Below are 26282 nucleotides of genomic sequence, written 5' to 3' on the forward strand. Positions count from 1 at the left end.
CTGTGATAACTTGTACAGGGAAAGAGCATGAGGTCTGAAATGAATACTACTCTTCATCAGGTTTATTGTCAATGTTTTGATTTGGAGGAAAGATCTGAGAGTCATGTAAATACACAGGAAGTTACCATTACATTACTGTAGTTAAACTAGAAGAGAGCTACTAACATTTTAAATACACTTGGTAGTTCATACTGGAGTGAACTAATCAGGCAACAGAAGCTAACAGCCAAAAACTGATAAACATACGCATGCTGTTATTCATGCTTAAATACACCAACACACACTCTCATTAACAGACTGTTTGAACCAATGCCTGATGCAAACGGGCTCTTAGCTCAGTGGTGTTGGAGAGAAAGACGGGGAAGGAGGGAGGTATAGAGATTATTTTGCTGAATGGATTGATTGAAAGAGAGAGAGAGGAGCGATGTGCATATAAATGGGTTGTACCATTTAATGTCCGCAGTCCTGGACCATAACTCTTGAAAATTACATTAGCTCACATTCATTGGCTAATGGTGGGAGGACAGGAGAGAAGGAAAGGTCAGAGGAAGAGAGGAGGAAGGAATAGAGAGAAAACTCTTAATGAAATCAGAATCGTTTGATGGTTAAATCTGGGAAATTGTGTGGCAGCAACAAGGAGTCAACGTATGTTTGTTGAGACTCGGAAGATTGATTGTAATTGCCTAAATGAATTTCTGGTGCGTGGTATGGTCCACCTCTCTGTCAACAAAAAAACATGAAATATCTTCAAAACAGTGGTGCAAAATCCCCACCCCAACAAAGCTGGACTACTACTATCTGCATCTGTTTGTATCAGAAAAAAATCTGTACTTGGATTTATGACCAGAGTGGGTTGTTAGAAATCGTCTAGACTGCTTTATTTTCTGAGTTTGTTTTAGTTGCTCACAAAATGTACTAGACTATTTAATATAATCAAATAATTAAGCATGATTTTCACTGTAACCCCACCTTCAAAAATGGCTAAACTGTATCAAAATAAAAGATGTGTCTATGTGGAAACGAAAAGTACAAATGGAATGTTTTGAGAGTGGGAAAAGATAAGTAAGAATGGCACTGGGCCATGTTGCATTATTTTCTTTAAAAACTGGAGGCTGTGTGTATGATGGGAGGAGGCCCAGATGCATGTAAAATTGATCTGATGTGTCTGTGATTAAAAAAATGAGAAAGCTATTGACAAAACGTTCAAAAAGGTTTGGAGATGGTCCCTAACTTTTGCCCGTGAGTTTTCCATCCACTGTCAAGTCAAGCAATGTGCTGCTTCAATGTCAGATCACGAGATAAACCTGTGCAACATGGGTCAAGCTTTTTCCTCACATCTAGTGAAAAAAATTGGGAGAAGGTATTGAGGATGAACCTGACTGAAAGTCTGAATATTGAAATCTGAAGTCTGCACCCCTATGATTTTAGGCTATAGCCTATTTGTCAGTTCTGCCTCAACACATTAACCCGTTTGGTTAAATTACAGATATATGTTGTTTTGAAATGGTGGAAGACACAACATGAGCAAAGCAAACCTAAAATATGTGGAGGGAACATTCTTCGAGGCCAACATACAGATACCGAAACACACACGTGTAACTGGAAGACTTGGCTATGTTCTCCACATCTGGAACCCATCCGCCCTCTGTGTGTGTGTGTGTGTGTGTGTGTGTGTGTGGGTGTGTGTGTGTGTGTGGAGGAAGAACATTAGAAAGCTGGTCAGGCGGAATATTTTGTGGATGAGATATTTATTTACACACTTGTCAGCTCAGTGCATTCAGTTTAATCTACAGTACTTTATAATTACAGAGTACAAGACATCCAGGTAGGTAGCATTCTGGTTTGACGTCATTACATTTCAGTGCTGTCTGTTTCACACACACATACACAAACACACACACACACTAGCATGCACAGACACACAATTTATTGTAGGCACATGGTCACACAGGCATATATGTAGGGAGTTACATTTTCAAAAATGTTTTCACACACTCACCAAAAAAACAACAGGGAAAAACACCGATACACACATACAGATGCAAAACTCACACATAACACCCACAGGAAACAGTACTCTTGTGGTAAACACTGAACATTTTAATGCTGAGCTCAGAACCAAACAGACCGAGGGAAGCAAATAAACTGCTGTTCTCATAACACAATAGCCAAAGAATGTCTGAAATACTCTCACCACTCACTCTCTCTCTCTCTCTCTCTCTCTCTCTCAGACACACACACACACACACACCACAAACACTTTCAAATAAAGGCTTACAGCCACAAAGTTTACCTGATGTTCCCAGATCTCACATTTTCTGACTTCCTCTAAAATGACAGATTGTTGACAACTTCTAGTTTTTTTTCCTCACATTGTACACACTTGCGTAACCCGGGTCACTCCAGCTCCAAGTGTTTTTCTTTCTTGAGAGATTTTTGACCAGAGATCCCTTGAAATCTGTAGTAGCTTATTTTTCTTGCCAGACACTTGAGCTCAGTTTGAATTTGAATGTTTTTAAAGGAAGAGATGCTGCAATAGTTACAGTTCTCCATGGTGTTGTGTAATTTAACCCAGTAGGGCTCCACCATGTCCAGCTTTCTGCTAATAAGCCTTAATGCTGACTGACAGAGTCTATAGCAGGGGAAAAGGGAGGGCCTCCATTTTCTTGGCTTGCTTTAGTTGATAGTTGAACAATTAGCATGAGGATATAATTAAAGACTGTAATCATGACATTTTCCATGTAGGCTGCGAGGGGCAGTTAGGGGGACGTCATTTCACCCATATTAATGGTCCCGTGGAAAGACACACGTGGAAATAAAAAATTACATTTCAAGTTGCTCCCTTGTTAAACTAATGCAGTTCAAATGGCTCTTCAGTCATAAAATCAGTGGATTAAAATTAAGGGAACTCCTTTCATAGCTTTTCAAATGAACTTACAGGCAATGTGACTGAACAATGTACCTCCGAGAGAAAACAAGGCAAAATACAGGAAAAAATATTTTTAAGTTGCTAAGAGTTCTGTCCCGCAATGACGTGTCTACTAACTGAAAAATGATTTGTTGCACAAATTGAAAACAAACAATGGTGCTTTTTAAAGAGTAACATATGATTTACACAGTTACCAGTTTTAGGTACACACATCTAAAACTTATCCACTCCAATACAATAATCCTGCAATAAATCCTTTTTCATGATGGTTCGAATTTTTTATTGTTTAGAGAGGTGTTGATTCAACTTTATGGTCATTTTGGAGGCTGCCGTTTGTGGTTCTGTTTTACTTTACTGCATAATACTAATAGGTGATATTTTATCCACCCTATTTATATGAGTGAGTTAAAACTGAACATTAAAACCTTCAAGAAAGGAAACTTTATTTCGGTTTAACTATTTTAGTTTTAGCTATGTGTACCTAATAAACTGGCAACTGAGCGCATGTCAAAAAATTAGAGGCTCCATACTTGAAATTTTACATTGCATGCTGTATGAACTTGAAATCATTTTGAAAATTAGATTAATAGCTTATAAATAATTGAGGCTTTTATTTTTAACAGTATTCTACAAAAACTGGTGGTATAAACTGGTGACAATGTTTTTATGAGTGGGCCCCTGTTTTGTTTGCATCATCTGCGCTCACAAGGATGGTGAAGCGATAGACACAACTGCCTAGTTTCACACTATTCCAGTGAGTAACACTGAATGTAAACATGACTTTGTTTTAAAAAAAAAAAAAAATTTCAGGGGGCAGCCTTTATTACTTTATTTATGACCTCTTTACCATATAGAGAATCTGATCCATAGAAGCGCTTTGGCAAAATAGTCTTAAGGGTGTTATTTTGTCACTAAAGGAGGTAGCTACTGTTCTATAAAAAAAGTACCATCATTTGCTTAAAATATGTTCTGTCATTCATTTAGTAGGTCACAAGCATTATAATTACAGAATGATTATGTGAGAATATTTATCGGCTATTACTTAACAATACAAGAAGCGGAAGTTTTCAAGTCAAAAGGTAACTGCAGTCTCATATGAAGAACTTTTTTTAATAAAATATTATAATATCTGCTATATACTGTACATGTACAGATAAATGAAATAATGTCATTACCATCTGTATAACGTTTTCTGTGTTAAACACTGTTTATCATTCTTTGCCACCCACTCCCTGAGTGACGTTTTGACTTTGATCTTTGATATATCAAAAGTCTCCCCAGGACTTCTTGCACTTTGACTTTTCTTGCAAGGATCTGGTATAAATGTGAGGGCAAGGGTTACCAAAGCAGACCAGAGGTTAAGAAGCTTGAATGTGATTAGATAATGTCGTCAAGAGGATGACCCATGATTATTGAGGTGTTCAGAAAAGTAAGTCATGCCTCAAATATCTATATCTGGATATCTGTTTCATGTCTTTTATAATCTGTCTAAACCATACCTAGATAGATATATCTACACCTGGCATTAAAATCTATTTGCTTTCCTGTTGCAATAAATGGCATTTTTTTTTCTGGTAATCTGTGACCTTAAATTTGATAATAAACATGGATCCCAACATTCTATCTTCTTACATGACCATCACGATCCCAACTGATCTGAATGTGCTTACTTGTCATTCATACATTTCTCTCTGTTTCCATTTATTTTACTTTATATGGATCCCATGCTTCTCTCCATAAACCTACATATTAATGGCAGGTGAAAATTGTTCCTGCCTGAATGTGACGTCTCACTTGGCTCACCATTCCCAGAACTAGTAACAACTGTTTGCAGAATCACAGAATCTGAATGAAGTCTTTGTCTTTCCCATCAGTAGCTTTTTTTCATTTAACTGATTAATTGACATAAAATACAAGCAGCAAAGGAGGCAAAATGTTGTCCTTTTTATACTTAAAATATAAAGCTCTAGAGAGGTCAATATACATTCAACATGCATAAAATTTGCTGAAATGCTAGAAGTGGATGGGAATGCCCAGTAAAGGGCCAGATATGGCCACCAGCTGGTAGAACTGGTTGGAAGTGCTTATCAGTTGGACAGAAAGGGCCATTATCTGATGGAAACACCCGAAAAAATAGATACGAAACTACACCCACATGTAATAGATGTTGTGGCCCACGAAACCCATCCACTTCATGTGATCACCAAGGAGGACACACTATCCAATCATGTATCCAATAAATATAAATATCAAATTATAATGTACTGTTATGGTCATACATTTTCCACAGAGTTAAAATGGTTGTTATAGTCCAATGTTGGTTGAGTCAGTTCTATGTTAACGGAATTCTCTTTAGCAATTGATAATTTAAAAATGGAGCCCCTGGAGGTTCCTAAGGGGGACCAGCAGACCGAGGCCCAGCAAAAATGCAGCACGCTGGGGGAGAGGAGGATGAAGACCCAGGGGTCAATTATAGAGTTGACAGAGATGAAGCGGAGGGCAATCAGGTCCATGGGGTGAGACTCGGTACGCAACCCTATGGAGTTGATGTACACCCGGATCTGAGAGATGGATAGAGAGAAGAAAGAAGAGGAGTGGATTGAGAAAAGAGAGACTGAGTGTTAAATTAGCTGCCAAAGTATCCCGCTGCAGACACCAGTCATGGATGGTGTTTAGCATTGCACAAGTGTCAAGTGCAATATCCTAGATAGCATCCTTGTTATAAATCCCACACTAAACCCCCTGCAGCAACAGTAACAGATAAAGAGTGGGACCTGTTTATAGGAGCAAAACTACTACTCTGGTTTAAGCTGATAATCATCTTGCATGATTAGATTCTGAAATCTAAATGTCAATTATTTTTATGCCAGCGTCACTGACTGATGTTTTGTCACGACAACATATCTAATCCTATTGTTGCAGACACGCTGTTGCTCAGATACATCAAAAATAAACTGGGGCATGTCAATAACCAGTGACTTTTTTTCTCTATTTCTCATCTCGCCATTTCAGCAAGATATTAATCTACCCCGTACAATAAATGTCGACAGGATTTGATAGGACTGATGGTGTAAAAGTTACAGAGGAATACAAAATGTACAACTGGTCTCACCTGTTGAGTAGGTACACGTGAAGATGAAGATAGTTATTAGCTCTGCTGTCTGCTTTCAGGCACACATGCCTGTTCACACATTAACTAAGTTTCAATTCAGCCACAATCTCTCTGTTTATCTTCCAAACATACAAATAGGTCTTGATATTAAAAAATATAGAGAGTGAGACAAGATACAATGGGTGAGCATAAAAACTAAAAGGAAAACCTAACTTTATTTAATCTTTATTTGTGGTCAATTCAAACCAGCTTATCTAAACGTGTTTCCACTGCAGTTTTCGGTCGTCTGTCTCATGCACATCTGACAGAACAGCTATGCTCCTACTTTAATCAGTCCAGCGCTCTACACAGGTGGTGTAACAGCTTGCGTTTTACTCAAGCTATACACACCCCGAAATGTATTTTTATGCTTCACATCTATTTTGCATTTACATACGGAACAATTGTGACTGAGTATTGCGTTCTGAGCGCTGGCAAAACGCAGGTGACCTACACTCAATACTAATGAACGCACCCTGTGCCTAGACAAGGCCAGAGCACCTCAGCCGCTGCTGTTGCAATGCTAGTGTGCTGCTTTCGCTACATGGGCTATGTAGCTTAAGACTAATGTTAATGTCAGTATGCTAACATACTCACAATGACAATGTTTACATGTTGAAGTTTAGCAGGTATCATTTTTACCATCTTAATTTAGCTTGTTAGCACACTAACATTTATTAATTAGCACTAAACAAGACTGAGCTGAGGCCAACCAACCAAGGCATCCATAGACCCTGGTAGTGTGGTTAAAAATATAGACCAGCCTCTCGACAACACTCAGCTAGAGTTGTCACACAAATTTCATGTAATGCTGAATGCTGAAAGCTGGTGATGACACACTTATCTACCTTGCATAAGGATGACCAACCTACTAAAATTACTATATTGTTGTTGGAGGCTTAATAGGGATAGGGACAGATAGACTGTGCCATGTAATTATTTATACACTGTAAATGTAATGTTTTTGTCTAACACACAGTTTGATTATTTTAGCCATTTAGCGGAACCTGTGATCCAAAGCCAAACCTGTGTGCAAAAATACAAATAAACCCTTTCATTCGTCCATTTCCTGATCTGCTTCTTCCTAAAAACGTGAGAAAAATATCTAAAAATTTCAAAGATTATTATCAGTTAGCTGAAAGAGTGACTGGTATAGTAACAATGAATAACTAGAGTTTGTATCGTCTCTATGGGAACTCATACATGTCAGTTAGCATCTCCAACCCAGAAAGAATGTCAACTAAAGAGGTCACATAGTAGTACAAGTGTGTACTTGTAACACTGAGTATTAGTCTAAATGAGTTTGCTCAGGGTAACCTTTGCATAATAAATCAGTAGTAAAAAGTCACTCTTGCACTTAAACAAAAGCAAACTCCCTAATTTTATCCTCTAAAACGCAGAAAGCACAATCACTCATTCTGGCACACACGGGATGTTTGCAGAATACAGAGTAAATAAAAAAAGATATTACTACCCTTATCATTGTGTTTGCTTTTCAAACAAACTGCCGAGGCAAAAACAGGCAGCGTATAAATGAGAGATGATGAATGATGTATATTGTGTTTTTATTTTAGGAAAGAAAAAGGGATGTTGAATCCTGAGAAGGCCAAAACAAAATTCCATTCCCATGCTATCACCCCTGAGTTGGTTGACACCTTTCAGTATTCAAACATACTCTGATAATGAAAAAATCTTTGTTGTGAAATATGGATTGGGTGTAGTAGTGCTAAGTGTAGTAATAGATTATACTATTCTTCACACTATACACTATATATATATATTTGTCGACTTTAGATAATTTTTTTTTGACATGTAAAATTTTTTTTTTTTTTTTTTTTTTTTTTTTTTTTTTTTTTTTTTTTTTTTTTTGAGGAAGTCTATAATAATAATATACACTGAAGGAGAGAAGAAGAGAGCAAAAAAAAAAACAAAAAAAGTCCTATGACAGCCAGACATTATATAATTTATTTATTTAGCAATCATTCATTCAACAAATTTCAATGATTTGGTTGGTAATACACAGTCACACAGTAGCTGTTTGTTTTGAAAAATTTTTTTTTTTTTTTTTTTTTTTTTTTTTTTTTAGAGACTTTATTTTGAGTTTATAGTTAATAAATAAGTGTGTTTAAATGTATCTTTGTTATTTGGCTGCCTGTCTTAATATTTATATTGAAATGAATGTATTAAATTAACCTTCAGTTTAATACCTTTAAATATGTGATGTAAAGATAGCTCAACCACAACAGACTGTGTGAATTCGACTGGTGTCCGAAGCTAAGATGGCAGATACTGCTAGTTTGCTAAGCTACGCTACTTACCTTTTAGCAGGTCTAGTTTAGCTGTTTATCTCAGGAGTGATGGGATTTATATTTACATTTTAAAACGGAAGCAGCTTTTGATCAAAGCGGGCTTTATTAGTACCACTGTGGCCAAGAATGAGCAGCAGACTTCACTGATTAGTTCCTCCTCTGTGGTTGAAGCATTTCAGTGATATCAGCTATTGCGGTGACTGGTTGGAACGAGAAGCACTAAAGTCCCTGGGCAGTTGACGCTAGGATGGGAACCAGCATATTAACACAATCCATGGAAGCTATGACTAGTTCACAGGTTCCTACTGCTGTTCTCTCTGGGGGTCAGACAGGAACAATATCAAGTTAAATGTGAAAGGAAAATGACCTTGCAGCTGTTTGGAAAGTCTATTAACTGAAAAAACGCTGCTTCCTTTATTTACTTTTCATCTTCATCTCTGCCTTCTACCCATTCTTGTCCTGAATTTCTCATCTCATACTATTTCTTCATACTTTCTCCTGTCTCTACCACTATAAAGCTGTTCTTCTAAACTCACTCAGGTTTGGTATCCTGAGCTGCAAATGGCAGTTAAGACTCTGGCTTAAGAGCTTATCAGCAGCTGTTAGTTTGACGGCTGAGAAAACTGTTAAATACTCACTTTTCCAGATTTTCTCAACCACTGCATGTGGTGAGAAAATCTGGAAACATTTTCTCACCACAAAAAAAATAAATAAAATTATGAAAATCTGAACATATAACAAATAACTCTGGAACAAAAGATGAATGAGGTGGGATGTGTAGAACAGCTCCGTAAAAAATTCCACATCATTTTAAACAAAACAACCCCAGATAATTACTGCAATTAGAAACAGGCCTTGCCGAAGGACCATGTGTGTGCATGTGAAGACAGATTTTTGCGGGTTTTCCAGGCGGACCCGTGAAATCCGACTCTCACTGTGAGCCCACTTTCCTCTACTATCTCAGCACCAACAGGAAGCTCGGAGAATATTCCGAATATTCAGAATGTCTCATTTCAAAGATGAGACGAAGATGCATGCTTGTCTGTACCCACAAGCCTTTTATTCCTGAAGTTATGAGATTTAAGATGAATAGGTTATTGAGAGTTTGTTGTTTGCTCCATTGCCAAAAATGCATCGCATTATTGTATTGTCCTGGGTTCAAATCCAGTCTGACCTTTTAATAGCAGTCATATAAAGAAAGATACACCCCCAAAACGTGTGTATCTTTAGCAAACAACTGCACTGGACTTTGTCTTTCTAACAATCCATCAATTTCTTTCACTTTTTTTGGTGCAGAAGGCTACAGTGTGGCCTTTTCACTCTTTATTGCAATCATAGATAACTGGAGGCACATCACACACAAACACATCATCAGCCCTCAGTTTCATATTGGCAGAAAAAAAAAGAAAAGATCTCGCCGTTTGTGTGTCTGTGGTTGTGATATCCTGACCTCAGACTGTGGTATCACGTTGCTAGTTGGACACCTGTGAGTGTTTTATGCTCTCAATGAATTATGCAATTACAGCATTGTTTAGTCTTTGTGTTCGGGAATACTTGGGAAGCCTGCGACCATAAAGCAAATGTAACACCTTTTAAAATTTTAATTCAAACTCCCCCCTCTAGCTACTATTGCTATGTACGTCAAATGATCTGTTCAGTGACAATGATAGCAGCTTTATCACTTGAAATTCACAGTAATTTGTCTTTCATTTCAGACAGAAGTAAACAAAAGCTGGCTTCTCATTTTTAGGCAGTTTTTGCTGGCTGAAATGACAACTGATGATCAGCTATATAGCTAGCTAGAGAATTCATGTCTGTATACTGAGTATCACTCTATTTATAACATCAATCTAACTGAACAGAAGGCACAGCTACACTGTTACTTCAAAGAAAACAGTATTATCTAACACACATTATCATATCATCATATCAGTCACGTTTTAAATAATGATACGATTAATTTCCATATGGTTAATCCAGAAGTGCCAAAATGTTTATTGAGGTTTGTGTGTGTGTGTGTGTGTGTGTGTGTCTGTGTGTGTGTGTGTGTGTGTGTGTGTGTGTGTGTGTGTGTGTGTGTGTGTGTGTGTGTGTGTGTGTGTGTATACTCTGCTGCGTATACTATGAATTTTGTGTACAACTGGGCAGTTTTAAAATTAACTCTACAGTGCAGCAGTTTGTAAGTCAACGTTAAGAGATACTGTCCTAAAAACAGTGTCTGTATCTGTTTGTGTGTCTCTTCTGCAAAGTATTATTGAACAGGCAACTGAAATCCTTTATAATTCCCTGCTTAGGCACTAGAACTCATTAGGGATAGACCTCCAGCTAAATACTGAAAATGTAAAACGGCTCCTATTGCTAGAGATGACATTTTTGTCTTCATCTGAATCATAAAGAAAGGAATGGGAAAGGAAATTCCACTTGAGGCCACGTAATCGATTAATGTGCGTTTAAAAGGTTTTTCTCAATCTCTCTGCAGGGAAAAAAATGGAAATGTCTGTCAATAGGTAAAAGGGGCTATTCTGTAGAAATAGGAGGGGAGAGGAGACGTGACTGTAAACACATCCTCTACAAAGTGATTTCTAGACATATGACACCCATTATAAGAAGACCTTATCATATATAGGGGAAAATTAATGTCATGATGACTCCTGTCTAATGTGGTGAAAGGTCTGGTCACGTCACTGGATATCTGATAAGACAAAGTAAGATGGGCTAATAGCTGGACAGCATACATTACATACACAGCCTGATGAAAAAAATAACCAAGTTACTGACTTATAATCAGCAGGTAGAAAAAGAAAGAAAAGGAATTGGGGATGTCTGCAAAATGTAATACTCTGTAAAACCTTTTCAGAGTTGCCAAAAGTTGAAATCAAGAGTTAGTTAGCAAAACTAAAGAAACAAAAATGTGAAAAATCAACCGAGTTTCTACTAAGCATCGAAAGATGTTGTGAACATATACCAATCAATATATAACCATAACTCTCTGTTCACAAGACATCACCAAATACTTACATATCTCTGTGTCAGAGGTTTTGCTGCTTTAGTATTAAAAAACAATCCTGACGTCCTTGGTTAAAAAAAACGAAGCAGGATCCGTCATGACTCAAATCATGACACAGAATATTGTACGGAGTCATGGAGTAACGTAGGGAGTGCTCAAAAAAAACCACAGATAGCGCTAGAAACAACTATCGCCGTCAGCATAAAAACTAGTGTCTCATTGAATTGAAGTAAAATATTTTTAATGCCCGCCCACACAGACATCTCACCAATCAAATACCAGTACTGACCAAAAACTCTAAGCAAAATATAAATTTAAATTTTCATTTTTAAATTTTAAGATCTTATGGGGCCTAATTTGTTTTTCCCGCCGGCAGTCTCCTCTTCCTCTCTCCCGCTGCCTCCTTTCAGTCCGCCCGTGTTTATCCTCACTGTACCCGAGTCATCTTTATTCAGCCTCCTGATGACGCAGTGAAGTAAAGCTGACCCCTGTGTCCATTACCTGCCTGCAGTAGACTACACCTGCTACACGGCGTACAGTGCAGGACAATTTAGTGAACCATCGCATTTAAATAGACACAAATAATGTCTTGGTTTTCACAAGATCATTTTGAAGGCAAGTTTACGGCACGCTGTTCTCAGTTTAGTGTTTCTGACACAGATTGGATCCAATAAGTATAAAGTTCTAAATTTTTCATGATGCTGTTTTAACTTAACTTTTAGTGGAGTTAAAACAATAAAAATACCCATACATGATTTTTTTTTTTTTTTTTAAGTGTCAAAACATTCAATTTGTAAGTGATTTCATATAAATGGTGGCTTCTCTCTGACTACACTCATGTTGACAAAGGCTCTCTAAAAGGCTCTGCTTTGTGAGGAAACAGAGCTCATAAAACTGTCTGTCTTCGTCTATCAAATGACTCTATTCAATTAAGTATGATGCAGAATCCCGCAATCACTGCAGAGATGAAGGTTTTGATTCTGCATTTCAAGCCACAACTGAGATGCAGCAGCAAACCTAATGGCCCATTACTGCTGTCTGCAAAGTGCACATCTTCATATACTGCTGGGAAAGATATTGATTTCTCATGTGAAGTCCAAAGTGACATTTCAGAACCAAGGTGGTTACAAACAGACTGCCCTGGAGTCAAGAGACAGCATATTGGCTAATCATCACTAGACAATGAGTCAAAGAGGTTTAAGTCAATTTCTCAGGAAAATGCAGCGTATTCATGAATTCTTCTATCCAGTAATAACAATTGAGTGGAAAACTGATATATTCACATTTACATGTATACATTTAGATCTAACTTATCAACGCATCAAAATGTTTAAAAAGTCAACATCTTTATACTTTTGCAAGGCACTGTATATCTCCTACCAAACAGTCATGAAATCTATTGTTAAACATCTAGTGTTTATACTCGCGGCATCAGATTAAGCAGCCGAGTCAGATCTGCTCGAAATTGCACCTGAGATGGTGTTTCCTGTCTACAACTTGCTGTTAGAACAGCCCATAGTCACAAGCCACAAGTGGCTTTTGTGGCACTTGCGTAATTTTGTGCTACAGAGACAGTTAGATGCGGATATATATATGTATAGAATGTTGTATCATGTGACTTAGATCAAGAAGCTAGTTTTCACTCTGATGTATGCTTATAAGGAAGTTATCTTGCAAGATACCTAATACAAGAACAAAAAATTTACTGTGAAAGAGTTTCAATGTAAAACCAAACTGTATCATAAGCCAGAAATAATTAGTTGATTATCTGATTAGATGAACGACTGAACATTTATCAGCAACTATTTTGAGCAAAAATGCTGAAGATTCTCTGGTTTTAGCTTCTACAGTGTGATGATTTGCTGCCTCTTTGTTTTATGCCACTGTAAACTGAACCAAAAAAATCATTATTCACTTTGACTGACATTTTACCACTAAATGAATATCAATTAATCAACAAAATAATCAGCAGATTAATCAATAATGAACATAATCATTAGTCGCAACCCTAATTTTCTATACTGCTGTCATTTGTAAGATTTTAATGAAGCTTAAATGTTGTCTTTTACTGTATTAAAGGCTGCTTTAAAGTTACATGATGCTATTTTAGCAAAAGCACTAATAGCCTTACCCAAAATATCGTCATTGTCATTACAATTACTGCCTTATTGAGTTTGTGAGTAACACTCCATCTTAGCACCTCGTTGTTCAAAGATGGCAAATAAGATTAATTGCATTTACACCCTGATTTGTGTATTATTTACATTTTAGTCCTAATTTTCAATTGTACTTTATGCTGAATTAAACACAAATATATTCCCAGATTTTTTTGGTGGTGGTAGTGGGAAGTAATGGGGCCCATTGATAAATTAAAAAAAAATGAGATGAACCCTGTGCATCAATGTGACATAAAACACCAGTCCCAAAGGAGCTGCTCACTCACAGCATCACGGAACTCTATCAATTTCTGCTGCGACTAATAACCAACTGACCCATAGAGCTAATTACCCCCCAACAAAGTCACTTAACTGCTGTTGCATTCAGTTAGTTCTTATGGGGTCAAGTCACCCTAACTTCAGTAATGCAACAAGGTCGACTGGCTGAAAAACTGTACGTAAGTGTGTTACTTTTTGCAGAACAAGGGCAAAGCGTGCATGTGTGTGTTATCTGCTGTCATCTTACCACTAGTGGCAGTGTGCAGATGATGAAGATGATGGTCATGAAGACCAGCAGGATGAGATGCTCCACCTCCTTGGCCATAGACATCGCTCTTCGTTCATTGTTGACTCTCGTGTTTGCCATCACTGAGCCACTGTTCCTCTTCCGACGTTGGTACATCCTGAACAGCTGGTATACCACAAAACCGTTGCATGCCACAATGGCCAGCACCAGCATTAGCATAATAGTGGCATACAGGTTGGCGTAGGCCTGGTCCCTATTTTGAAATGGGTTCATGTCAATGAAGCACCACGTGCCAGGGCAGTATTGTACATATTTACCAAATCCCGCAAAAGGGAGGAGACAGAATATCATACATAACATAAAGACCAATGGGATTGTGATATAGGCACATTTCTTGGTGACATGCCGGCTGTACAAGTAGGGGTATCCAATGGCAAAGCATCTCTCTAATGCCATAGTGAAGAGGAGCGACATGGTGGTCAGACTGAAGAAGGTCATGCTGACACCAAAGTACGCGCACACGCTATTATTTGTAGGTGACATCCCCACCAGGGTAGTGTTGTGTGAGTATGCCCGCTGCACCAGCGGGCTGACCAGGCAGGTCCCCGCCAGGTCCGTGACCACCAGCGATGTGATGAGCACATGAAACAACGTACGCCGCGACGCGCCCCCAGTCTGTGTTTCTCTGCGTCGCCGGATTTCCAGGATAACCAGTGCAGCTACGTTTCCAAAGATCCCTGCGGCGAACATGATAGCACTGATCAACGGGCTCATGGTGGAGTCGATGTGGTGCTTGCTGTGGCACGGGTCGTCTTCTGAATTCATCATGGCTGAAGACTCACTGGATTTAATTAGAAAATATGTCTCGGATTCCAAAAAAAAAAAAGCGTCAAAAATGTGTCCATAAGTAGTTATCTGCAGCCATCCCTCTAAAACAAAAAGGAAGAAAGAATATCTGTCAGATTTAGGGCTGCAACTATCAGTCAATGAAATGATCAGTCTGTCAGCAGAAAGTTCATTTGCAAAGTTCTTTTGGTGATCGACCAACCGGTCATGTCATTTTTCACACAAAAAAGCTAACAATTTGCTGATTCCGCCTTCCCAAATGTGAGGATTTGATGCTTCTCTTTGTCATATACAGTATGATATTAATGATGGTTAAATAAAACAAGCAATCTGAATACATCACCTTGGCCTGTGGGAAACTAAAACATATTTCAATATTTTCTTACTTTTCACAGGCAAAATAATCATTTGATTAACTGAGAAAAAAATCCTCAGATTTATCAATGATAAAAATAATACTTGGTTGAATCCTGCAAAATTTTGATGGAGAAACTTGAGCAACATAAATTTGCTGTAAACGTTGAAAAGTTATTTTGGTTTACTGATCATATTATAGTAAATTTCCAATTTGTTGGGACATTTTTAATTCTTTTTAATGTAGAGACCAAATATTACAAAAAATCTGACAGTCACAGCTTATTTTCATTTTTCATTTAACGTAATATAGTCAATGAAACTTTAAATGAGTAGGACAAGAAAGGGGGCACGCGAAAAACCATGGACAAGATAGCCAACGGATGCATTCAAACCTCCACGATTACCATTCGCATTAAACCCTTAACTGTCCCCAGGTTAACATTTGTTTGCTTGTCACTCACTGGCCCAAGGAGATGCAGCATCATTTGTGAAGGATGTTTTCGAGTGCCCCCCCCCCCACTTCCAGACTCTGTTTGGATTAAAAGTCAACTACTCAGATTATACACCACTCTGATTTCATGTTTGCAAGTCTTCGTCTAACCTTTCTGATCCCATACAAATTGAGGACAATTTCTGCCTCTCATAAAACGGAAGACTTGGCATAAACTGAAATGTTCCAGTCCTTGAACTCTGCCCCAGTATAAATAATTTGACATGTGAAACCAAAAGTTGTTCCTCTTCTGTCTCACAGGTTGGCACATATCAACTGACAGGCTGGGGGTTCGAAAAACTGCAGTCCAAGGTTTCGCGCGTATCACACGCGGAACATTCTCTTACTCAGAGAACTGTGGAACACCTCTTGGGTCTGCGAGGTTTTTCTATCTACTAAATAGGCCGACATAAATATCTGTTCCACTTGCATGACTTTGTGTGCGCGCCTTCACCTTCACTGGGTGTGAAACGAGCAGACAGCTGACTCACCTACTTGCTGCGTCCAATGCACGATGTGTCCACTCCGGTGATGCCTGCTGGAGTTTGGGGCTCCAAAAGTCAAAAGAGTCGCTCGAAAAAAAAGACACCGGCGGCTGTGGAGATGTCCGCTGCTCTGACAGATGTGTCCAGGTGTTGGGTCTGCGGGCAGCTGGATGTGTTTCGCAGAGGTTGTTTTGCAGCTTTTGCGTCAGCTCTAGTTGTGATAGCAATTGGCAATGCTGGATGATTGTGTATAATTAGACATATAAGGAAAGTAGAGTTATTGAAATCGCGTTCGTTCGCTCGGAGACGTTCGAAGCCAGATGCCGTTTAAAAATGAACAAATTGAGGTTTCCTTGCACAAAATACGCCGACGAACGTAACTAACGTCCATTTAGACACGAGTTGAGTTAAAGTGGCATTTAAAATGAATTCTTTCTGGATTTACACAGAGTGCGCTCTGTCTACAGTACAGACGACGCGTTGACTCGGTGAGGGAGCAGGTGATTGTCAAAGTTAGAATTCAATCGTCAAAAATGCCGCCGGATGTCAAACTCTTGAGTTTTGCTTTTCGATCGCCCCTAATTACGAAACAGCGCGAGCGCCAACTGCCACAGCCGCGTGGACGTCACGCATCCAAAGAATGACGCTCTCACCTATCGTTTCACTCGCTCCCCCCGGTGTAGACGCTTATTTCCGTGGTTTACCGTCCGGATGGAGTAGCCCAGCAGAGACGCATCCCAGTTCACCGTCGGCTTCCCTCGTGAAGCCGCGCTGGTTTAAAGGTGGAGTGTTGAAAGGGAGAGGCGCGCGGCACTGTGATGAAACGGGCATGAAAGGACCCGGGGTACAGGGAATGGTGCGATGACGTCACTCGGGGTGGGCACTCCCACCCCTTGCTTGGCTACAGGCTGGAGCTACTTAGCAAGGCAGCCTCACTTTCAGCTACTACTAGAAAATACAGTTCACCTCAGAGTGAAGGTGAAAGCTACGCCCTGGAGCACCAGGCGTGGAGCTTGGTGCTGACGACCCGCAGTCAAACACGGGGAATGATGTGTTAATGATTTCCACCGTTTAAGAATTATTTTTATTTAATTTCCAGTATTTGATGACCTGTTGCCAAAGGTCTTTTGTTTGGAAGAGAAAAACTAGTGGTCACTATAACGTAATTTGCTTCAGAAAGAAAGGGAATCTACATCATTTTTTGTAATTGTAAAAAGTCACAAAACAACAAGAACAGAGACCAGGGGGTGTTATCAGATAGTTTTTGTCCAACCAACAGTCTAAAATCTAAAAATATTGCATTTAAAACCATATGAAACAGCACTAAAGCAGTAAATTCTTACACCAGGAAACTGGAATCAGCACATTTTTGCTTAATAAACCGTTGCTGACTAATGACTAATCACTTAATAGAGCGATCGTTCGGGCTTAGCTTCAACTACTATCTGCCACGTTGTGTGTCTTTGTTTTGGACAGTGAGATATATCAGGCGCTCACCTTGGCTTGAATTACGCAGCACACAGAGCATGTTGACTGAGCAAGGCAATTTCCCCGTGTTAAAAGAAAAATCTACAATGCCTTTTCAGTCCCTGACGCAATATTTCTCTGAACCAACAAAGTCGCAAAAGTCTCCCAAAATGTAAATGACACTGTGGAAATGTTCTGACCTGCAAATATTATGTCTCCTAAAATAAATATCGAAAAAAGGAAGTCACGTACGAACTGCTTTCTCTATGCAGTGTGATATTTTGGGATTAGCATGCAACCCTCTGTGCCTATGTGGCATCATGCCATTAAAAGTATGTGTTTTGACTCCAAGATGAAAGATGTGTGTTGGGTTTCCTATATGTCTTTATGTGGGGAGATTGCATGTTATTTTCTCTCTTTCTGGGTTTCCTCCTACAGTCACATAGATTTCAGGCTCTTGTTTTCGCATCGGGATGAATGTGAACGTTAATGTGTGTTCACCTCATAAACCAGTGCCAAATCTCGCCTGTCTCCCTGTCTTCTAACCTATTTCCATTCCCTTGTGATCCCAAAAAGTTAGATAATAAATAGGGAAATTATTAATAAATGGCCAGTATAAAAATTTGCCAATTTTTGTTTTGTTTTTCAGGATTGTGCAATTTTTTTTTTTTTTTTGAGGTGGATATAGATGATTTTGTGCAGCAACACCTGCTCATCTTTATGGAAAAAGCTTTCGAAAACTGAAAAATGCATTGAAATATTATTCTAATTCCAGAATAGATGCTAAACAGGATCCTAAAATTGGTCCTGATGTATGCTGAAAGCCCTTAAATGACGATGACAATTCAGGGCTTTTATTCAGGACCGTTATTGAATTCTTAATTGAGACATATTACCATTATGCCATCGCTTCTTCCTGTCTCACTCCGTCTTTCCCCATTATTCTACACCAGTCTCTCCTTTTCTCTTTCACAGTTCCGTCCCGATCCAGAATGACCTTAAACGTTTTAATATTACTCAGGTGTTGCATATATGGCATAAACGTCGCCGGTACAAACACACAGCCATGCATACAATATGGGGATACATTCTACGACCTGACTCGTCAACTTCTGAGGGTTATATTGTAGATTTGAAAGCACTCACCAGATGCAGGAATCCTGTGCACTCCTACCTGTTTTGGTCTTTGTCTGTCCTGCTCTCTTTCTTTCTGTTTTTGTACGTCATTCTCTCCAGTCTTTTCTCTCTCTTACTCTTTTTACCCTTGCTCTATATGTGTTTCCTGCTGCAGCAGGGGGCTGTTTTACCTTGTTCTTACCTCACAAAAACCATAATATCTTTCCTTTCCTTTCCTTTCATTTCCTTTCCTTACTTTTTTTCTTTCCTTTCCTTTCATTTCCTTTCCTTTCTTAAAATTTAGTTTTCTTACCTTTCTTTTTCTTTCTTTGTCTCTCTTTTCCCTTTCTTATACATTTATTTTCTCCTTTCCTGACATTCCCAATCCCGCTCTTTCCCTCTTTCTTTTTCCTTTCCTTTCCTATTCTTTTAATTTCCTTTCCCCCCTCTCTTTACCTTTCCTTTTTTACCAAAGCAAAACCAGACAGAAAATGTTTAGAGAAGCAGTTTTTTCCATAATTTTCATCCAATTACTTTAATGTAGATTCACTAACTATTACAACATATCATATCGGCTTATGATAAAGTTGTAGTTTTGACCTTTTTTTATACGTGTCCCAGAAAATTGTTTTAAACAGAATCTGAGAAGCAGTGAATTTATCCAATCCGAAATCCAAAAGCTGAAATCTCTGATTCGCTCCGGAGTTGATACTGATCTATAGGATGATTAAAAACTTTAAGGGTGCATATCTTGGGTGGTGATACTCACTGTCTATGCTCTTTGCTCAGATGCAATTCAATTATCGATTGAGGTCTTAATCCACAAATCCTACGGTGTGCTCTGCCAGTAAACAGCCTTTGTTGAGGGCATCAGTTAAAGTGCTGACAAGGGCTGTGTGTATTGTTAGCCTCTCTCTCTCCCTCTCTCGCTCTTTCCCACACACACAAACACACGCAAAACCGAGTCCCGCTACAAGGCAGCATTTCTCACATCACTTCTTCGTGTCAACAAAATACATTGGTGTGCGTGTGTGTGTGTGTGTGTGTGTGTGCGTGTGCGTGCGTGCGTGTGCTCCAGCCTGCTAATGGCCTTAGTCTGAATCATTGGTGGTTTAATTGATTTGGGGAATATCTGATGTCCCAAATGAAGCCGGCCTGTCAGCGGCCTGCAATTACACTCTGAAACGATGAAAACCACAGACAGAAGAGAATTCGTGATCAGATTATCAGATTAGTACAGTCTGAAAATAATAATCAATTACAAAATAAAATGTGAAGTGTGTATTCCTGTTTTTTATGCCGTGGTTTGTTGAGAGCACAGAAATCCAAATATAAACGTGATCAGGTTATATTGGGGCATTTGCGTGTTGGGCTTGACTGTGACACTGATTATGATCGTTTAATTTATATAAAACGGCAGATTTTAAAATATCTCTTTACATATACAGAGTAAAACGTATATTATAGTCCTCTCACACTGAAAAAATAAAATGTACTCTGTTGCCTTGCTCTGTGCGGATACCATCTCAGCCTTGCTTTTGCCTCCACCTATAGGTGTCTCTGGGTAAGTACATTTACCGTGACAGAACAGGACAGATTGATTGACAGTGGATGATACATACAACTCCATGTTCTAACTGAATAAAATCTACAAAGGTCCTTTTCTAATTTTCTACCTCCTAACACTGTAGTAAACAATAGTGAGCCTATAATGACCTTTTCACTCTTGTTGATATATACAATGGAAAGTATTCAGACCCCTTCACTTTTTACACACTATTATTGTGTTATATATGTGATTCAAAATGCATTACATTGACTTTTTGGCAGTTACAATAACCCACAATAACACAAAAGCAAGAAACAAAAGTTGAGGCAAATTTATCATGAACGAAAAACTGAAATCTCTCATTGCTGTGGCACTCCAAACTGAGCTCAGGTGCGTTGTGTTCTCTGTTATTATCTTTGACATATCTCTTGAACTTGATTTGACTCCACCTGTGGCAAATTCAGTTAACTGGACATGACGCATCTGATCTGGGCAAAAGCATAAAACCTTTCTAAAGCCTTGAATTTTCCCAGGAGCAGAGTGGGCTTCCTCATTGTACAATGGAAGAGCTTTGAAACCATCAAGACTGTAGATCTGACCGCCCAGGCAAACTCAGGACCAGGGCAGAGAGTGCCTCAGTGCAGGAGGTGACCAAGAATCCAGTGGCCACTGTATCGAGACAGAGAGCAGAGGTGCGAGAACCAGCTGGAAGGAGAACTGCCTCTGAATTACTCTGCCCCTGGCCAGAGAACCCACACCTGAGAAGAAGGCAAATGACAATACACACAGATTTCACCAATAAGCACTTAAAGGATTGAGAGAGCCAAAAATTCTCCATCAATTCTCTGGTCTGATGAGACCAAACTTCCGATTTCAAGTGCTGCATTTGGTCAAACCCAAGTACTCCAGGGCACCCGGCCTGGGCTGATACAGTCCCTGCAGTGACGCATGCTGGGGTGTTTTCGGGGTGTTTCTCGGTAGCGGAGAAAGATTTGAGGGAAGCATCAATGCAGCTGATACAGTGAGGTCCTGCACCCTTTGCCCCAGTCTGAGGGACCTTAGACTGGGGCAAAGGTTTCTATCGTTCAGCATGACAACGGCCTGAATCTGTTGGTCAAAGACACCGCTGGAGTGCCTTCAGGACAGCTCTCTGGATGCCGTTGAATAATCCAGCCATAGCTGGGACCTGAGCCCCACAGAACACCTGTAGAATGACCTAAAGATGGCAGTTTCACGGACGCTCCCCATCCAATATGAATGATGTAGAACGGATCTGCCACACTGAATGAAGGAAACTGCAAGTTTTTCATTTTTGATAAATTTGCAAAATAAAAATGTGTTTTCACTTCATTGTAATTTTGGGGTTTTGTGCATTGAATCAACTGCCAAAAATGTAATCAAGTTCAACTTAACAGTAAATATTGTGCAAAATTGAAGGAGTGTGAATACTTCCCACTCACTGCATTTTTATCATATATACTGTTGTAACACTGAAAAGCATTACTTTATATAATTGCACAGTAACATCTAGAAGAGAATTACTAAGTGATGTGATTTAATGCTCTGCCAGGCCCGTACCGCAGCCATCTGGGCTTTGTGCCCTGAGTCTGTCCTTCAGTAAGGTAAACATATGCCCAGCTGGGCTGGGGTCAGGTGACCGACGTGGCCAGTCAGGAACATTCCTCTTGGGTTATTCTGTCTGTCTGGTTGGGGCCACAGCCGCGCTGCACTCTCCCTAAAACTGAGTGGACTTGAACATCCTAAAACACCCGTCAATCAGATAGTCAGTTCTTTAAATCGTTGTTTCATTTCAAAGACGGCTGCAACTAACAATTTATTTTCCTTGTCTTGTCTTTTCAGTACTGAAGCCCCTCTGTGCAGGACCACTGGCCAGTCAGGGACCTCCCGCGCTCTCTCCCTTTCGCTGCCGGTGCCTCATTCCAGACGCCTTGGATCTGGATGTTTGTCCCTTAGGAGACTCAGCCTCACCTCTTGTCTCTCTCTTCCTCTGTTTGAACAGTTTACATGAGTTTTAACTCTTGTGTATATGTGCAGTCAGTCCCATTTCCAGGTCTTCGTGGTGAGCGTGTCCTTTCTGTTTTGGCAGCACCTGGAGGATATCCTCCTGTATCCACATTCTTCATGCTGTATATGCCAGAAAATCTGTATACCCGATACTGTCACTCTGATTTTCCATAATTCTAAATGTGCAATCATTATGTCTGTCTTTTCTGCACACGTAACCAGTTGTGTGTCTGTCCCTCCTCTGTTGCTCTTCCTGATGTTTCTTCCATTTTTTTCCACGGTTAAAGGGTTTCTGGGGGACGTTTGACCTAAACTGAAGGGCAGAGGGTGTTGTGTGCTGTGCACTTTGCTATTTGTGATTTTGGGCTATATAAATAAAATTGACTTCACTTTACTCTATAAAATGTTTTGTCTGACCTTCAGTCCGAAAGTCAAAGGTATTCAATATACAATTTTTATCATCATATAAAATAGAAAAAAGCAGCAAATCCTCACATTTAAGAAGCAGGATAATGATTGGTGTTTTTGCCTGAAAAATGACTGTAATTCTTATTAATCGATCAAACGTTGTATAGCACCATTCATATAGGTTAGTGCAATTCAGATGACGATAATAAAACAGTACAAATGTAAACAACAATTAAAAAAAACGTAAAAAAATAGATAAAAGAAAATGACAAATCTAATCAATAAGAGAAAATAGAAAATTTTAAAACATGAATACAATACAAATAGTAATAATAGTTGTGAATTACATTTTTAATAACTTAATCGACTAATCAATTCAATATGCTGGAATCCGCTGTACATGCTGCCATGTACCGTATCAGACACCAGGGGGCGCACGACGTCAAGGATTTTAAGGCTGCTGTTGACAGCCTTCAACGAGTGAATAACCCAGTCAAATAAAATGAAATAAAGAATATAACTCTGTAATGTACTTTACACGACCGATGATTGATTGAAGTGTATTCACAAAGGGGGTCGGGGGGGCTCCCACACAAAATAATAAGAATAAAATTTATTAATTTTAGACTTAAAATCTGGATCCCTTCAGGAATATTTTAGGAGTATTAAATAGTTTGTAGTTTATAACGTGTCTTAAGAAAAGATATAGTCCCTAGGCGTTACCACTTATAATTCTATCTTGATAAATGTCCTCCACTGAAATTAAAGCAGTTTAAGAATGTGTGTGTGTGTGTGTGTGTGTGTGTGTGTGTGTGTGTGTGTGTGTGTCTGTCTGTCTGTCGGTGGGTGTGCGTGAGTTATCGTGCATAAAAAGTTACAATGTGTCTTTTTCATTGTTGTGAAACAGATAGAGTTACATCCGGATTAAAAATGCTCTATTTGTCTTTTCCCTAATACGAGCCAGATGTTTCTGGCAGCACCGGGCCTGCTGTCGCTCAACCCCTCGCTGGCCAATCAGAGCGCGGCCAAACTCCTCCCTCCCCGCGGAGCGTCGGAGGCTCGCTGCAGAGGAGGAGTGAGTTCGCCCTCTTTCTGCGCCCCTCTCCGGGTCCGTCTGCACCTCTCTCCTTCTGCTCCCTCGTAGTGCAGAGCCGCAGAATCAACCCCCAGCTCTACGATGGAGGGGGGTAAAATGTTGGCTGCGTGTCTGCTGTGCTGGAGCTGCACTGTGCGCGTGGTTACAGCCATCCAGAGGGCTGATATGTTTCCTTATGGCACTTTAAGTGGAGATTTAATTCTGGCAGAGGGCGACGATGAAACCTCCAGAGTGCTGCCCCTGCCCAAACCCTTATACTTCTACAACTCCCTCTTCACCCAGCTCTATGTAAGTACAAGTTCATCAGCCTGCTTTTAATCGTTTGCGACTGCGGTACTTAATCCTCGGACAGAGTTGCCTGACTCTGGACGCGTGGACTTATTTTTCTGAAGTTTACAGTTTGCAGGTGACACTCGCAGCTGTAGAGCGGCGGCCAGGTCTTTACGGGATCAGGTTTAAATGGAGAAAGTCACGGCCGTGACCAGGGGCCTGTCGGGTTCGATATAATCTGATGTTGGTTTTCCTATTTTGCCGACTGCTGTGACGTGACCGCAGATTATCCCCGTTAGTCCCCGAGTCCGAATTCAACACTCCCCATACTCCAATCTAAACATCTCCCCTCTGCAGTCTATGCTTGGTAACATTTCGAGCATGTTTGGAAGAAGAGACATGTTCCGATTTAAAAATTAAAAGTCAATTGAAAGTGAGCAGGCTAGAAATTAAGAATAAATTGTGAAAGTATTAGTTAAGCAAGATTATATATTAAATAATGGGATTTTTATTACTAATGCATTCCTCTTATAGCTGCTGGGAGTGGAGCTGGTTTTACCTATTTTGCAGAAGAATGTATCATATTTTATAAACTCATATGTTTTGTTTGCAAAAAATTAATCTGCAAAATCATTATAAATGTCAGATGCATGTGGTGGAAATGTAGTGGACAGGTAGTATCAAGTAGCCTTAGATGGAAACACTCAAGTAACGTACAAGTACCTCAAGGGGGTACTTAGGTCTAGTGCTTGAGTAAATGTGCATAGTTACTTTCCGCCACTGATTAAATCTGTTTACAATGCAAAGAAAAAACCCCTGAGTGTTGCTTTGTTAGACAGTCATCAGAGGGCTTCGTGCTCTTTTATCCAGTGTAACATATCAAAAGGGAAAGCCGGTAACAATTGAACTGTATGTGGTTTGAATGTTTCCAAAGCGTAATCAGGGACCAGGGTTCCTTGAAGAAGAGCCAGAGGTCCTTGAAGAGGCTCCAGTGGTTTATGAGGAGAATCTAGGGATTCATTATGTGGTTCCTGGGTTCCATGGGGGGTTCCAGCAGTTTATGAGGGGATACGGGTTCGTTAGGAGGTTCCGAGGGTTCATTATGGTGTTCCAGGTGTTTATGATGGGTTTTTTTTTTTAAGTCTTCAGGTGTCCTCAGTGCTCTGCAGGAACTGTCATCGGAAGCCATTTTTTTAAGCTGCGGGTACCTTCAGATGGGTTCACTATTAATTAGTGATTCTCTGCCTTTCTAGGTGGCCACCAATGGTATCATATCAGCCATGGACTTGCCGATGGAGAAGCAGTACGTGGACGATGGCTTCCCCACAGATTTCCCCGTGGTGGCCCCGTTCCTGGCTGACATTGACACCAGCGGAGGGCGAGGACACATTTACTACCGGGTGACAGAAACACCCAGCGTACTCAACAGAGTGGCCCAGGTCTGTCTATCCACTGAAACAAGAGAAATCAGTTACAAAGCGTGTGATCGTTTTGAGAGAAGGTAGAAAAGCTTAAAATCACGTCTTATGATGAATTCCTTTGGTATGGGACTTAACTCCAGATTTGGATTCTTCCTTTTTTCAGTTCCTCATCCATTAGTTCAATCCATTGTACTCGCCATCTTTCCTTTTTTTTTTCTTTTCTCCTTCTTTCCCTCTGTCATTCGTTCATTCATTCATCTGCTCACCTAGGAAGTACATCGAGGGTTCCCGGATGCAAAATTCACACCCACACATGCGGTGGTGGCAACATGGGAGAATGTGGCGGCATATGAAGAACAAACTCGAACCCCTGGGCCTTCAAACAAGGTAGGATGGATGGAAGGGTGGGGAGCTCTAGCTTTAGGCGTCCTTGTCTATCTGTATATTTCTGAATAAATGAATGAGTTCATTTTATCGTCATGTAAACACCTCTAGATATTCCTCACTAATGTGTTTTGGTTCTTGTGAGGCACACATTCCCAAATTCCTGGAGGTTGTGCATCACTTGTAATCAGCCTGGGGTGGGGGGTCTATTTGTAATCCCCCTTCCCCTCCTAATCTGCCTCTTAACCTTTTGAAGGGGTCAAAGGTCATCTTCAAGGGTCATCAAAGTG

General features: G+C 39.8%; 2 protein-coding genes across 11 annotated transcripts in view; one reads left to right on the top strand and one right to left on the bottom strand.

Moving 5' to 3' along the window:
• Positions 1-1772: 1772 nt before the first annotated feature.
• On the bottom strand, positions 1773-19705 carry ptger2a (prostaglandin E receptor 2a (subtype EP2)). Of its 3 annotated transcripts, none has more exons than XM_040142500.1 (3): positions 19609-19705; positions 14079-15007; positions 1773-5490 (listed from the first exon to the last, which is right to left on the bottom strand). In XM_040142500.1, the coding sequence occupies exons 2-3, from the start codon at positions 14904-14906 to the stop codon at positions 5203-5205; spliced, it is 1116 nt and encodes a 371-aa protein (XP_039998434.1). In that variant the 5' UTR covers positions 14907-15007; positions 19609-19705; the 3' UTR covers positions 1773-5202. The 3 variants fall into 3 exon arrangements, with proteins under 3 accessions (XP_039998434.1, XP_039998433.1, XP_039998432.1); XM_040142499.1 differs by lacking the exon at positions 19609-19705 and adding an exon at positions 16267-17014; XM_040142498.1 differs by lacking the exon at positions 19609-19705 and adding an exon at positions 16263-17014.
• Positions 19706-23931: 4226 nt separating this feature from the next.
• Positions 23932-26282, top strand: part of nid2a (nidogen 2a (osteonidogen)) — a 45228-nt gene continuing 42877 nt past the window's right edge. For all 8 annotated transcript variants that reach the window (XM_040141973.1, XM_040141974.1, XM_040141980.1 and 5 more), the window contains exons 1-3: positions 23932-24205; positions 25441-25626; positions 25879-25995. In XM_040141973.1, the coding sequence (XP_039997907.1) occupies positions 23999-24205; positions 25441-25626; positions 25879-25995 (510 nt within the window). In that variant the 5' untranslated portion in view covers positions 23932-23998. The remainder of the gene's footprint in view (positions 24206-25440; positions 25627-25878; positions 25996-26282) is intronic.

This window comes from Xiphias gladius, chromosome 13 (assembly GCF_016859285.1).
Source record: "Xiphias gladius isolate SHS-SW01 ecotype Sanya breed wild chromosome 13, ASM1685928v1, whole genome shotgun sequence".
NCBI classification, from domain to species: Eukaryota; Metazoa; Chordata; class Actinopteri; order Istiophoriformes; family Xiphiidae; genus Xiphias; species Xiphias gladius.